Consider the following 15,555-nt stretch of genomic DNA (forward strand, 5'->3'; position numbering starts at 1 on the left):
GAAAATTCGAATATTTCAACTAATTTATTAGGAAAATAGCACAAATTTCAAGTTTTTTTTTAGTTAATAAAATAGCTGAGATATTTTATTTATATATTTATTTATTTTTTTCGAAATAGTTAGAAGACCCTAATATTAAATGGCCCAATCAGTATTTATACAACGTATATAAACTCACCCGAAGAACTACTCGAGGAAATCATTACAAACAAGCAATACATATACATAAAAAGCATATGAGACGAGTTAGAGACAAATTAAGAACAACAATGAAACACATTATTAAAGTTTTTGCCAGAGACGATCATAATCATCGTGAGGTAGTTGCATATCGAAATGATAATGATAATGATCCGAAAGGGATTATTAACAAGTGCAAAAGTAGTTTTAATGTTCCAAGCTCGGTGCGGAGAGTTGTGAAAACGACAGTCTTGTTCGCAGCGATTGCGCTGGCTTCTTTGCTTCTACTCACTTCCTTCACTCATTTTTCAGTTCTTCCAGCTTCTTCTCTCTACCCAATCAATTCCGATCAGGTAAATTATGTTAATATATTAATTTTATACATATAAGAATCTTATAACTGTATTCAGTGTCCAAGCTATATATATATATATATATATATATATATATATATATATATATATATATATAGATAGATATATTTTTAATTCCAGGAGGGGCATGACGCGTAAAATAAAATATAATAACAAACATGAACGGAGCCGAATATATAAATAATAAGTAAAAAAGAATTCAGGAGCTAGTTTGTCAAATTTTAGAAAATTTTAAAAATAGCAAAAAGTATAAAATTCAACTGTCGTAAATCGAGACCTTATATCTAGAAGCTCATTAACCCACATTAAGGGCTAAAGTACTACCATTCTAGATAGTTACCTTGTAAGAGTTGAGTCACAAGCGAATCTGGTGCTCCTGGGAGTCTCCTAGCTTGTTTGGCCAACAAATCTTGGTAATGTAACTCTTGAAAACATCGGAAACCCAAGACCACTTGATCCAATGTATTTTATTCTTCCCATCTTTGGAACCCCACCAAAAATCGGCAAAAGACCTTCGATCTTTGAAAAATTGACCGGATCCGAAAAGTGCGCTCATAGTGTAAGTCGGTGTCGATTGGATCACCGACTTAATGAGCGTTTTCCTTACCCTTGCGGATGGTCTTTTTCGACCATCCATTGAGACACTAAAAAACCTTTCGAACGAAGAAATCCGAATTGGAGTCGTTTATCGATCAAAGCATGAAAGTCGGCAGCCCGAGATATATATATCGATCCCGTCGTGAAGCAAATTCTGAGAAGGGCCTGAATTTGGCGAGATTCATGGTCCGGTAGACATGGAGAGAAGGAGATCACCAATTTTTTGAAGTTCACCAATTGTTCCGACGCTTTCGAATAAGCCTCAATACATCTCATGATAGTTCGGCATTCACGAACGGTGGCTCTAAAGAACACCAAGCTATCATCGGCGAAAAAAAAGATGTGATACCTCACAACTGGCTTTTGCAATAAACACTCCGTTCATAAGATAAAAAGGTATGGGGAGAGTGGGTCGTCTTGTCAGAGTCCTCGAGTCGCCTCAAACGTCTCTGAAACCCTTCCATTGACGATCGAGTACTTAAAAGGAGATGGTAGAAACACAATCCATAACCAGCTCGATCCATTGCACCCCAAATTCCATCTCTTCCATCATGTGACACAAAATTACCACTCAATACGATCGTAAGCTTTACTCATATTGGGTTTAAAAGCCACATACCCAGTGAACTTCCATTCTCTTCCTTGCATACGGATAAACGCATCTATCTAACTGAGGATAACGAATCAAATCCGCATTTTCATTTCTTAAATAAAACAATATTTAACGAGCAACTAAAACTAAAAGGAATCCAGATCGTCCGTCTCCTTGTATTTCCCTAAAAAAGACATGTCATAATTTTTTTTTTATTTTAAAATGAAATTAGATAATAAAAATTAAAAAAGTGATGATGTGTCCTTATTTTGTTGGAGTACATAGAACTTGACACAAAAAAGAGAAGATGATAGAAGGACCTTAGCTCAAATCAAAACTTAAAAAATCTAGAGTTATAAAATATGAGTTCAATTAATTACTATAGCTTTAAAGACTAAAAAGGTCAATCTAATTAAACTTGCAATAAACTTTCAAAGTTATGAGCTCATTGACTAAAATGGTCAATATACTATTTTCAAAATTTAATATATAAATTTTTAGTGCTTATTCGATTTTCATTGTAAGATGAATCCAAATTGATTAACCCAAAGCACCTTAATATATCTACGTGTATTTCAGTTTCAGTTAGATGGAATTCTTCGAAACGCGTCGATGGAAAAGAAGACTGTGATCATAACGACTTTAAATGACGCTTGGGCACAACCGAATTCGATATTTGATCTTTTCACGAGGAGCTTTAGGATCGGAAACGACACAAAAGGACTATTGAAGCATTTGGTGGTGATTTGCATGGATGACAAAGCTTATTCTCTTTGTTCATCATCTCATCCTCACTGCCATCAACTTCGCACAAAAGGAGTCGATTTTACGAATGAGGCCTTTTTCATGTCCGCGGATTATTTGGAGATGATGTGGAGAAGAATACAATTTTTGGGTTCGGTTCTTGAGATGGGTTACAGCTTTGTTTTCACGGTAATTAACATCTTTTACCACAATATGCAAGCTTTGTTCATAATATTTGGCCATTTAGTCTTTTAATCTTTTGCAATAGGATTAAAATTTAAATTAGTTGCAACTAACAGCCAATCTATCAAAATAATGCATGTTTTATAAAAGTACTGCAGAGCCTGTAGTGATTCTCGGCAAGTAATATGATACACTATAACTAAGAATTATAAAAGTTAAATTGCAAGATTTATCAATTTATTTATCTAAATAATCATTTTACCCTTGTTTTTACTATGGTTTCCAAAATTTCCTTAACTTATTTTTTTTTCTTTTCTAAATTAAATAAAAAACACTATTTTTTCTCAAATTATAAAATCAAGTTTCACTTTCATATGATGTTGTATCAAATCATAAAACCCAATGGTAAAATGTTTTTATTCGTTTATGAATATGGAGAGACAAAACTTGCATTTCTCTAAAACTCAGGGGTGTTGTTTATCCACCTACAACCATGATCTATATTTATTTAGCGAACTAAAAAAAACTGAAAAACGGATAAATAATTAAATAATATTTATTTGGTAATTAATTAAGTTTCTGGAAAATGAGTAAAAATTTATTTTTAAATTTATAAGCTACAAAGTCACATCAAACTAATTATTTGCTAAATAGCCAACGTTCTGTTAACTGTTGTTAATTAACCACTGATTCTATTAATTGTAATTAAATTGACAATTTTATCTAAATAACTTAATTAATAGCACTACTACAAACTTAAAGTTTTTATATACCTATATAATTATAGATTCAAAATAATTTAATGACTTGTTATCTATATATCTAGTATTTGTTACTACTATTTTTCAGTTTTATATTCACACAATTAATAAATAATTTATTAGATTGAACATATAAACATAAATTATAAAGAAATCCTTACTATATGCAATTTAGTCTTTCTATGATCGTGACGAAAAATAGGGGTGTCTATGCAATTTCTCAATTTCTTAAAAAAAAAACGAGGGATTTTTATTTTTTTTTATTTTTTTTTTAATATAAAATTATAAATCATAGGACTAACTACGATCGATTAAATGCTACCTCTGCACTGGGGTCCTCCAATTTTTTTTAAATTATTTTGTCTCTTTTTCTCTATTTGAATGACACACACACACACACACACACACACACACACACACACACACACACACACACACACACAGATATATCCAGTAGCTTAATATCTACTTTTGAGCATAACAGGTTCTGTGACTGAACGCAATTGAATACCGTTGACTACTAGTCTACGGAAAGAAGAGTTTTTGTTTTGTTTTGGCAAACACGGAAAATATATATGTTATAAGATTGAGCATTGCTATTTGGCACGGGTCACGACCACCTCACGATCCACTCACATTTTGACACGTGGCACTGTGCTGCCACGTGTCAAAATGTGAGTGGATCATGAGTGATAGTGACCCGTGCCAAAGAGGATTTCCGTATAAGATTTAGTCTTTCTTCTTACATGCTATTCCTGATGGAATAAAAGTTTATCTCAAAGAAATCGAAACCTCCTACTTATAGAGACACATCAATTAACTATAGCTAGTTTGAGTATTCAAATTTTTAGAACATATAGAATAAGTTCTCGGACTAATTAATCTAAATACTAAAAAAATTGTTAGAATAAAACAAAATTTAAAATCAGATTTTTTTTTTATTAATTAACAATATATTTTTTTTTTTCTGATCAGGATACCGATATAATGTGGTTGCGCAACCCATTCAACCGCTTTTTTCCCGAAGTAGATTTTCAAATTGCGTGCGATTACTACAATGGAAACCCTTACGATCTAAATAATTTTCCAAATGGAGGATTTACTTACGTTAGATCGAACAAGCGGACAATTAAGTTTTACAAGTATTGGCACTCAGCCAGATTGAACTACCCGGAACAACACGACCAAGATGTTTTTAACAAGATCATATAAGTTTCGTTCATTAATAAAATCGGGCTCAAAATAAGATTTTTGGACACAACTTATTTCGGAGGGTTTTGTCAGGCGAGCCAAGTTCTCAACAAAGTGTGTACAATGCACGCAAATTGTTGTGTTGGTCTAAAAAATAAAGTCAATGATCTCACAATTTTGCTCGAGGATTGGAAAAGATTTACTTTGTCTCTCCCGCCTTTAAACCCTAATGGTCCATGGAGTGTCCCACAAAATTGCAGGTACAAAAAATTACGGAACTCATAAATTAAATATGAATGAATTATTAGGAAATTTAATAAAATATAAATTATGGCGTAGAGAAATGTAAGCATTGTGATATTGTACGGTACAATACATACATTTCCCAACGTTTTGATTTATTCTGCATCTATTATACGTCTATTGACATTCTTTATTTGTGTTTTAAATTCCATGTGAATATTGGTGGGCTTCAAGTACTCTGCGCATGAACCAGCATAAACACAACATATCGGATGAAGCTTAAAATTTTGAGGTAAGAACTATATGTATATATATAGCTATATATTATGTATATTTATTGATTCAAAATTAAAATTCGTAAATCTTTGATTTTGTTCAGGTATCGTCTTAATTTTGGCTTTCCTGAGAGGCCCTTAGGTTGTCAGTTCAGCAAAGGAATGATTTCTTCACGTGTGTGCGTGTATTTACGGATTAAAAGAAAGAAGAAAAAACCTTCCAAGTGTTGGTTTCTAGTCGTATTGAGAAGTAAAGATTAGATATGTATTTGATTTTTTTCACTAGTAGCGTCTAGTTTTTGGTATAAATATATACATATACATAAAAAGTAAAAGAGAAATTGCCCATTTGCCACCAATATTATAATTTTTTCCCACTTTCCACCAAAAGACTAATTTTTCCCAAAATGCCAACATCTATTTTTGCACTTCACTATGAGATGTAAACATTGTTGACATAGATGTCAACAATGTTGACATCTCGGTGGCATTTTGGGAAAAAATTAGTCTTTTGGTGGAAAGTGGGAAAAAATTATAAAATTGGTGGCATATGGGGCAATTTCTCAAAGTAAAATAAGAAGCATTTCGGGTTGATGTCTGTTAGGCCCAAGTTTTCACAGACCCAACAAAAATGGGCCTATCTAAAGACCAGGCCCAACTCCTCTCTCCCTTCAGCTTTCCCACGCGCGCAACACCAACTCCGCCCGCGCGCGTGGCGTCGTCGCGCCAGTTGGGCTTGTTGGCCCTTGAGCCCACAACTCTTCTCCTCGCCCGGGTGGGCCAATTTGCTCACCCAAATTCAACTCTTCTCGCCCAAATCTCCTTCTACTCGCTCAGAGACCAAACCTTCTTGCCCAACTAAAGAATCTACACGCCCAAACCCATTTTTGCTCCGCCCAAGAGCACCAAATCATCATTTTTGAACCAATCTCGGTGGGCCCCGCAAATAACTCAAAAACTCTCAATACAACTTCAAAACACTATAAATATCTCATTCACTCCACCATTTTATCTCAAGAAATAAAAAAATCTAGGCAAACACGCGCCAAATTTTTCTCTCACTTATCTCTCATGATTCTTCTCCCACAAGAACATTTGAGACTAAAACAAAGAGAAATAACTTTCAATATCTCTCACGTAAAAACACAAAAATAAAAATAATCTATTTCCATTCTCTCTAGAATGCGAGAAGAAATATTTTCTCTCTCTCTCTCTCTCTCTCTCTCTCTCTCTCACACGCACGCGCGCGCGCACACACACACAAACAAAGGATATCCAAACCAAATTGTATTCCCTTTCTAAAAGTGTTTAAGAGCTTGAGAAATAAATTCTCATGTTCTTCACTTAATATGAGGAATATCCCACTACACAGTTAATGTTTCTCTTTTCTTAGGAAACCGCGGTGACGAACTCACTCTCGGCATGGAGTCGAGAGAAGAGCAAACTCATTCTCGATGTGGAATTGTAAAAAAGAATGAACTCACTCCCGACATGGAGTCGAGAGAAGAGTAAACTCATTTCGGGCGTGAAGTTGAGTGAAACCACTACCACACTCGTAATCTCTCCTTAGAACCGTGGATTGATGGACGTTTTGGGTTTATGCTCCAAAGTGCTCTCTCTTTTTCGGCCTTCAAAAGAAGTTGATACATCCCCCTTTGTCATGCTTTGAAAGGTCTTCCGAAATTCTCGGTCATTTGAGTTCTTACCCCAATTTTACTTGAGCATCTCGAGCCCTAGAAAAGTGACTTCAGGCCCATCCAGACAAAACAAGCGACCAAGTCCGCTCACACCACGTGTGATGAGTGCGTTTTATACGTATAAATCACTCGTTCCCGGGTTTGAATCGAAGCGAATCCTTCAGTGTTTTTGATATATTTTGTATTTTCTTAGATTTTATAGGTCTTTCGTGAGCTTAAAGTGTTTTGAGGGCAATGAAGCAATTTTGGGATGATTTGAAATTTTTTCGAACGAGATAGAGCTAATTAAGAAACATGGCATCTTCTTCTGCATGATTTTAGATTCCGAAGTGACTATTTTGAATGAATTCTTTTCACCATTGGATATATCTTTCCCTTAGCTTTCCAACGCATTTTTATATGCAGAAATCGGACATCAGAGCAAGAAGTTACGGTCGATTCAGTTTCACCGCACATCGGTGACTTTGAGCGCGCCGCAGTGAGAACCTGGCACAGACCGCGCCGCGATGCCCAAAAAGACTGTTTTCATTAGTTGTTTGGCTAGTTAGGAGATAAGAGTAAATCGGAGAAGAAGACCACCGCTCGTCGACGACTGATAATCACAATTCAGTATTTTTCCTTCTAATCTTATTCATTGGAACTCATCTTATTTATGCTTTGCTTTGATATGATTTCTATGGAGTTTGTTTATTTATTTTGTGTTTTTGCTCGACGCTATGAACTGAACTCCTTAAGGGTGATGACTTAGTTTTTTTCAATTATGGTTGTTGATTCTTTATTTATTGAATGAATTATTTTCTGTTCATCTTCTCTATCGCTTTATTTAATTTCATGCTTAATGCTTGTGTGAGATTCGTGACCTTATTCATATTTTTTAGGATTGACATGATTATTGAGCAAGATTAAGTTGATCGTGCATAAGAGTTTATTAAGTGTAGTACGTTCTTAGGTGAGAGATAGCTAGGCTGCTATAGAACCGTGTGTACACTCTTGTTTGTAATGCTTGTCGTATTTTTAGGGTTTGAGATCGAGAGCTAAAAACTCGGTATTGACATAGATTGTTAGATACTTGAGAGAGATTTAACGATAATCACACGAGTGTGATTAGTGAAGAGAGAGAACCAAAAAATTGTGTGTAGTTCTAGGAATCCCGACCATATAAGAGTTTTGCGAAGCCGTTGCCCTTGCCTTCTTCATATTTATTCACTCATATTTTAATTTACTTTTTCTTATTTAATTTTTGAAATTTAGATAATAATCTCATTGTTTTCTTTGAGTTTAATTCGTTCCTAGCTCGTTTGATTTCCAGTTAAACAAAGTCCTCGTTGGATCGACTCATTCTTACGAACTTTACTACTCAAGCGACTACGTAACATTTTTGGCGCTAAAATGAGGGGTGTCGAGAACAATCACAACATTCTCGCTGGCAACTCTTTTCTCTTCGTGAGGAAAGCTTCAACAACAACCTAAGGAATTCCACTTCAACTAGGAGAAATACTTTATTTGGGTGCGACTTTTGTCGCATCTAAAGCTTAAAAAGTCGCATCCAATGATCAATTGGATGCGACAAAAATCACATCCTGTTCTCCGTAGTTGAAGCTACTAGATGTGACTAGTTACATATAAAAGTGCATAAAATTTTGGATGCGAAATTTCGGATACCCTTGTCCACTTCATTCCGATAAATATGATCGTACCATAAATCATTGATCGTCCAGAGTAGTGCGAAACGCAACCGAAACACTTCATTTTTGGCTCAGATGAATGTGTTTTATACTACAAATCACTCGTTCTCGTTCTCGGGCCTGTATCTATTGATTTCGTAAGTGTATTTGAATGAGGGATGAATGAGGCAGAGAGAGAGAGGCGGAGTAAAGAGAGGAAATTTGTGAGTTTTTTTGGCGAAGATCTCTAGAAAGAAGGGGAAAAGAGTGAAGATAGGATGGAGAAGACGAAATCTTTAAATTGATTTGACCTAGATATTGGATGCGACAAAGCTCGGGATCATCTTTGGATGCGACTCTGTCGCATTCAAAGGAAAACGTATAATCCCAATTAAAATGATTAATTTTTGGTGAAGTTCGAAACTCTGTCCAAAGTTAAAGACCCGATTTGTCTCGGTGTATCTGTCAGCCACTGAAATCCTAGTTGTGCTTGAAGAAAATGATTAACAGTTTGTCAGTCAATAAAGAAAAATTTTCCAACAGTTAGACTCGGAGTGGTGATGGACTATATTGAAGTCGATGGTGGTATAGCTTGGCTTGATAGTTGGCGGAACAATTGAATTTTTATTTGCTAAGAGACTATTGGTCGAGGTAGTGTAGCATAGGGTTGAACTTAAAAAAAATTAAAAGAATTAAAAAAAATGTGTTGCATGGACAATGACACTAGTAGACAACTGCGCAAAGAAATTACATAGATTTATTCAAATAACTAAACTCGCGATTAAAATTATAATTTAATTATTTAAATATTAAAAATATAATAATTAGTTTTGTGGTATGATATATTGTTTTAATTTGAACTATTTATTTTAATTATTATATAATTTAACTAAAATTTTAACATTAGAGATCTGCTAAATGGACTTTATGCCTAACTCCCCATTTATTAGGGCTGCGTGCTGAGCTGTAACTAATTTCTTCTCTAATTACTAGTTTAAAAAACGCGCTACGCGCGAGTCAGCAATATATTTTTTAAAAAAGTAAAAAATAAAAATAAGTAAAATAAGTAAGTTTAGACTTTTAATTGTATTAAATATAATATACATTAAAAACTATACAAAATATATTGATAAGAGAGGGAGGAAAGAAATTAATGTACATAAAAAAATTATACAAAATATATTTATGAAAGAAGGAAAAAAATCAAAATCGGAAGTAAAAAAAAAGTCAAAACCGGAAGGAAAAAAAATGGCTCCACGTGTCGCTGCCTGGCGGCACCAGAATTCGAGTTGAAATAAAAATATATACAAAATATATTGATGAGAGAGGGGCAAAAAATTAAAGGTTGGGAAAAAAATAAATGATAATATATGTTATTGATATAGTATAATATAGTATTAGTAATTATGATTATAATATACATAAAAAAAATATACAAAATATATTGATGTTTGGAAGGGGAAAAAAATCAAAATTGGAAAGCAAAAAAAAAATCAAAATCGGAAGTAAAAAAAAAAATCAAAATCGGAAGGAAAAAAAAATGGTTTCCACGTGTCGCTGCATGGCGGCACCAGGATTCAAGTTGAAAAAAAAAATATATACAAAATATATTGATGAGAGAGGGAAAAAAAATTAAAGGTCGGAAAAAAAATAAATGATAATATATGTTATTGATATAGTATAATATATTATTAGTAATTATGATTATAATATACATAAAAAAATATAAAAAAATCAAATCGGAAAGAAAAAAAAATCAAAATCAGAAGTAAAAAAAAAAATCAAAATCGGAAGGAAAAAAAATGGCTTCCACGTGTCGCTGTCTGGCGGCACCAGGATTCAAGTTGAAATAAAAATATATACAAAATATATTGATGAGAGAGGGAAAAAAAATTAAAGATCGGGAAAAAAATAAATGATAATATATGTTATTGATATAGTATTAGTAATTATGATTATAATATACATAAAAAAATTATAGAAAATATATTGATATTTGGAAGGGAAAAAAATCAAAATTGAAAAAAAAAAAAAACTGGAAGGCAAAAGGCAAAAAAAAAAAAAACGAAGGCTCCGGCAAAAAAAAAAAATTGAAGGCTCCGACAAAAAAAAAAAAAAAAAAAAAATCTACCACGTGTCGCCATATGGAGACGTCACGTGTCGCCATATGGCGAAACGTGGTTAAATGTTGAAGAGGTCATGCCTCTTATTATCTATGTTATGGATATGTACTTGTTTGACTTTTAAATTATGCTTGTTTGTGTTTTGTATAATTAATCTAAATAGTTTTGTCATATTTCATTGAATATAGTTAGGCGGATAGTTGTAAAAAAAAACAAAGGGTATTGAAGTGCGTAGAAAAATGTACACGACAAAAGAAAAGAATAATATATCATTGATAAATAAAGTAATCTGGCCCTCAGACAGTTCAATACTTCAAAATGAGTAGTACCTGTACTCCCCATTACGAACAACGGGAAAAATATTTCTTGTTATATAGTAAAATAATGCACTTATTAATTTATGTCGCAACACACACACATCCACATACATTTTATATTATAATTCCCCAAAACTCTAAAATTGAAAATCTTATTAACAAAATCAATAATGAAAAAGTATCTTTTTTAATTTTTCCTGAAGATCAAAGTCAATTGAGTTTCTGGTCTTTAATTTTCTGCAACTTGTTCAACTCTCTCTCTCTCTCTGTGATTATTTACCAACGGCCAAGTTGGTCTTTGTCTACGTGTGTGTGTGTATATTTAATACACAAGGCCAGCATGATAGTTTATATAGAGCCAAAGAAACAATAGAAAGCCATCTCATGAAAAAAGAAGAAGAAAAAGACATGAAGAACTACATTCCAGTTTCAGTTAGTGAAGATGATAATAATAATAATGATGATGAGATTATTAGTATGAATAGCGAAAGCAGTAATAGTAGTAGTGCTAACAATCCGAGCTCGGTCCGCAGAGTTGTCAAAGCCACAGTCTTGTTTGCAGCCATTACGTTGGCTTGTTTGGTTCTTCTCAGCTCGCTCTCGTTGCGTTCCTTTTCATTTCTTCCACTTATTCCATTGAGCTCAACTCGCTCTTCTGATTCTGACCAGGTAATATATATATATATATATATATATATATATATATATATATATTTCGAGTTTCTAACCATCATAATAGGTTAAATTTATTTTCAAATGCCATAACTGAAACATTTGAAAACTACCAATTTTTCATGAGGTATCCAAGTTTTTTTTTTTTTTTTTTTTTAAATTTTTGCAGCATCGATTTTATTTAATTGGAAATACGGTTACTTTCTAAATATTTCAATTTTTAATGGTCATTGAAATGATTATGATAGTTAGAAACTCAAGTTTCTTTTTTAATTTATATCATTATTCTAAGATATACATGCTTTAGTTTGCATTTTGAATTCAGATTTGACTATATGCTCTGGGAAGATATGAAGACCTCTCTCGGTTTGTTAAGAGTCGGCTTACGTTTCGCTAATTAATATTGTCCTTGCCCCGCTGTTTCACGGTCATAATATGACTTTTTTATTTATCTAATTCGTTTCCGTTTTCTATTTAGTTTTATCAAGACTTGATAAGTTTTCTTAACTACAGTGCACTTGTTACTATTGTTCGACACTCATAAAAGTTGGATATATATTAATTAGTATTTTTTTTTTCTTTCTATATTGTCAGACGTTGTAAAAAAAGAATTGGCATAACTTCCCGTACTTTTAGAATAATAGGCTTCTATATGCTATACTTTATGTTTTTATCATTATAATATCTTACATTTAGATCTAATTTTACACTAAGAAAGTCATTCGTTTGAAAACAAACATAAAATAAGTCATATAGAAGTATAGTACGATATTAAAATTTAAAAGGATAACCACAGCCAAATCTCTGTCAAAACGAAGCCAACGAGTCTTAAAAAAAAAAAATACCACAACGACATGTGAATAAACACATGTCATATATATGTAAGCGTATTACATTCGAACAGATTTTATTAAATTGTTCTAATATATTCTTACATGTCATATGTAAGCATATTACATTCGAACAGATTTTATTAAAGTGTTCTAATCATCTCAAGTCAAAGACAAAAATTACTAGAATTTATCTAGATATCAAATTGTCTCACCCCAATAGATTTAGAGACTAAAAATACTATACTTTTCTCTAATTTTATATTCTTATTATTTTGGGTTTTTCATTTTTATTGAACATATTACAGATTCAATTAGACAACATTCTTAGACGCGCGTCGATGGGAAATAAGACTGTGATCATAACAACCCTAAACGACGCATGGGCAGAACCGAACTCAATATTCGACCTTTTCTTGAAGAGCTTTCGGATCGGCAACGGGACAAAGGGCTTGTTGAGGCATTTGGTAGTGATTTGCTTGGACGATAAAGCCTACTCTCTTTGCTCATCATCTCACCCTCATTGCTATCAACTTCGTACAAAAGGGGTCAATTTCACCGAAGAGGCCTTCTTCATGACCCCGGATTACTTGGAGATGATGTGGATAAGAATTAAATTTTTGAGTTCGGTACTTGAGATGGGATATAGCTTCGTCTTCACGGTAATTAATCGCTTTTAAGAGTTTTCCAATTTGCTCCTAAATCCAGATTCTATATTTATAGTTATTTTTTTAATTACATATTAAAGGAGGATCTCACTATAAATTTTGTTGTTGTTAAACTCTAGTTAAATTTTAGGGATTTAAGTTTGTTTGGCTAGGTGACTGCTGGCCTAACAAATGCCAGAATGTAACTATCCTACAAATTGTTCAGCTTTCACACGATTATTTAATTTTCAATGTCATAGTTTGGCATTGCCACGTTTTAAAATTAAGTGATTTTATTGCATAAATACAGGTTTTTGGTAACAATTAACTAGTCTTTCTCAATATAGAACGATATGAATACATATTTACTTGGATCCATGCAAAATAATATATACATTATATGTACATACAGACATGATACTAATATATATATATATATATATATATATATATATGTGTGTGTGTGTGTGTATATACGTATGTATATATATATGTGTGTTATGTTTATATATATATATATATATATATATATATATGTATGTATATATTAGGCAATTTGTTAGAAGTAATGTCAATGGTGTCTTAGGAGGTCAATAATTAAAAGGTTTGGCTTGGTAATTAAAATCTTTCAATAAATTTCCACTAACTATATATATCCTTGCTTTGATCAGGACACTGACATAATGTGGCTACGCAATCCATTTAAACGCTTTTCTCCGAAAGCAGATTTCCAAATTGCGTGCGATTCCTTCAACGGAAACTCGGATGATCTAAATAACTTCCCGAATGGAGGATTTGCTTATGTCCGATCAAACAATAAAACGGTCAAATTTTACAAATTTTGGTACTCCGCCAGATTGAACTACTCGGGACAGCACGATCAAGATGTTCTGAACAAGATTAAATTTAATCCTTTCCTAAAAGAAATAGGACTCAATATAAGGTTTTTGGACACAACCTACTTCGGAGGATTTTGCGAGCCGAGCCGGGATCTCAACAAGGTGTGTACAATGCACGCGAATTGTTGTGTCGGTCTTGACAACAAAGTCAATGATCTCGCTATTTTACTAGAGGATTGGAAAAGATTTACTTCATCGATGGCGCCTTTGAATCCTAAGAGCACATGGAGTGTCCCGCAAAATTGCAGGTAGGGCAATATGCAATTTTATTCAATTTATAATAAATACACAAGGAGTCTAATAATACGTTTACCAATTTATTTTGATAAATGCATTTAGTATGTAAAAATATGTGCTAAATTTTGATTATTAATTTTTGACATTTTATTGTAAATTTCATGGGCGTGACAGTACATCTTTCCAACGCATGAATGAACATAAATCCAAGCATAATAGATGAAGTTTAATACTCTCTCCGTATCATGGAAGTAAGAATAATATATATATATATATATATATATATATATATATATATATATATATTGATTTCATATATTTTTTTTATTATAAAGCAATAAATGATACATTCCAAAAAAAAAAAAAAAATCAAGCAAATATACGCCAGCATTCTTAATTTATATTTTGCTGCTTCTATTACAGGTGATATATACAAAGACATCGTTTCAATCTTTCTTCTTTAGCTCAAGATCACTCAAGGAACGGCTCTTCTTAACAGTGGACGTAGATTGACATCGTGAATTGTAGTAAATAATGCAAATTTATGTTGACGTGTGGATGTAATACCTTATTTCCCGTACTTTTTATTTCAATTTTTTTGGTTAATTTAAGAATAAAGGTATATATCATCCATCTGGAGTGGTTTATTTACATAAATCCCAATCGGAATTTACATAAATCCCAATCGGAATGTGTTTGCCTATGTAATTAATAATGTGAAAATGATATTAAATTGTGTTGTAGGGTAAAACTTGCCCTCGGAAAAGGACAAAACGCGATGGAGTACGAGGAATGAAATTATTCCAGACCGTCACGAGAGACTAGACTCCGACCAGGTTCAGACGGGACCCAGAGAGGTCCCGCCAGAAAAAGGTGAGACCTGTCCTGCAAGCCACAAGCGAGACCCAACCCAAAGGGCAAGTCACGTGAGCTACAAGCGGGACCCAACCATCATAGCAGGTCTCGCGAGCCATAGACGAGAACCGACCCAAAGGGCAGGTCCCGTAAGCTACGAGCGAGACTTAGCCATCAGAGGCAGGTCTCGTGGACCTCGCCAAGGCCCCGCCCAAGAGTAGGCCTCGCTAGCCCCGCAAAACACAAGTCCCCGCCTTACCGACCAAATTGCGAGGTCCGCCCTCACACGGGTGACCCCTCTCCTGGTCTCGCCCATCCAAGGCGAGACCCAAAGGTTCCCGCGCGAGAAAAACAGTGAACGCTTACTTTTGAGAGTCGGCGTACGTCAAAACATTCCCAAAAACAAAATACACAGTGTAGTATGCATATATATACACCACGCGTGTACGATGAGGTTTTTGTTTTGAAAACTGA

General features: G+C 33.5%; 1 protein-coding gene and 1 pseudogene across 1 annotated transcript; both read left to right on the forward strand.

Moving 5' to 3' along the window:
• The first annotated feature begins 269 nt into the window (after nt 1–269).
• Nucleotides 270–7,369, forward strand: LOC149383969 (uncharacterized protein At4g15970-like; annotated as a pseudogene).
• Nucleotides 7,370–11,349: 3,980 nt separating this feature from the next.
• LOC149383970 (uncharacterized protein At4g15970-like) lies at nt 11,350–14,865 on the forward strand. Its single transcript, XM_089627963.1, has 5 exons — nt 11,350–11,610; nt 12,752–13,105; nt 13,762–14,237; nt 14,401–14,477; nt 14,650–14,865. The coding sequence occupies exons 1-4, from the start codon at nt 11,350–11,352 to the stop codon at nt 14,447–14,449; spliced, it is 1,140 nt and encodes a 379-aa protein (XP_089484089.1). The 3' UTR covers nt 14,450–14,477; nt 14,650–14,865.
• The last annotated feature ends 690 nt before the right edge of the window (nt 14,866–15,555 follow it).

This window comes from Urtica dioica, chromosome 10, assembly GCF_054948205.1.
Source record: "Urtica dioica subsp. dioica isolate 48M chromosome 10, U.dioica_male_clone48M_v1_H2, whole genome shotgun sequence".
Classification (NCBI taxonomy): Eukaryota; Viridiplantae; Streptophyta; class Magnoliopsida; order Rosales; family Urticaceae; genus Urtica; species Urtica dioica.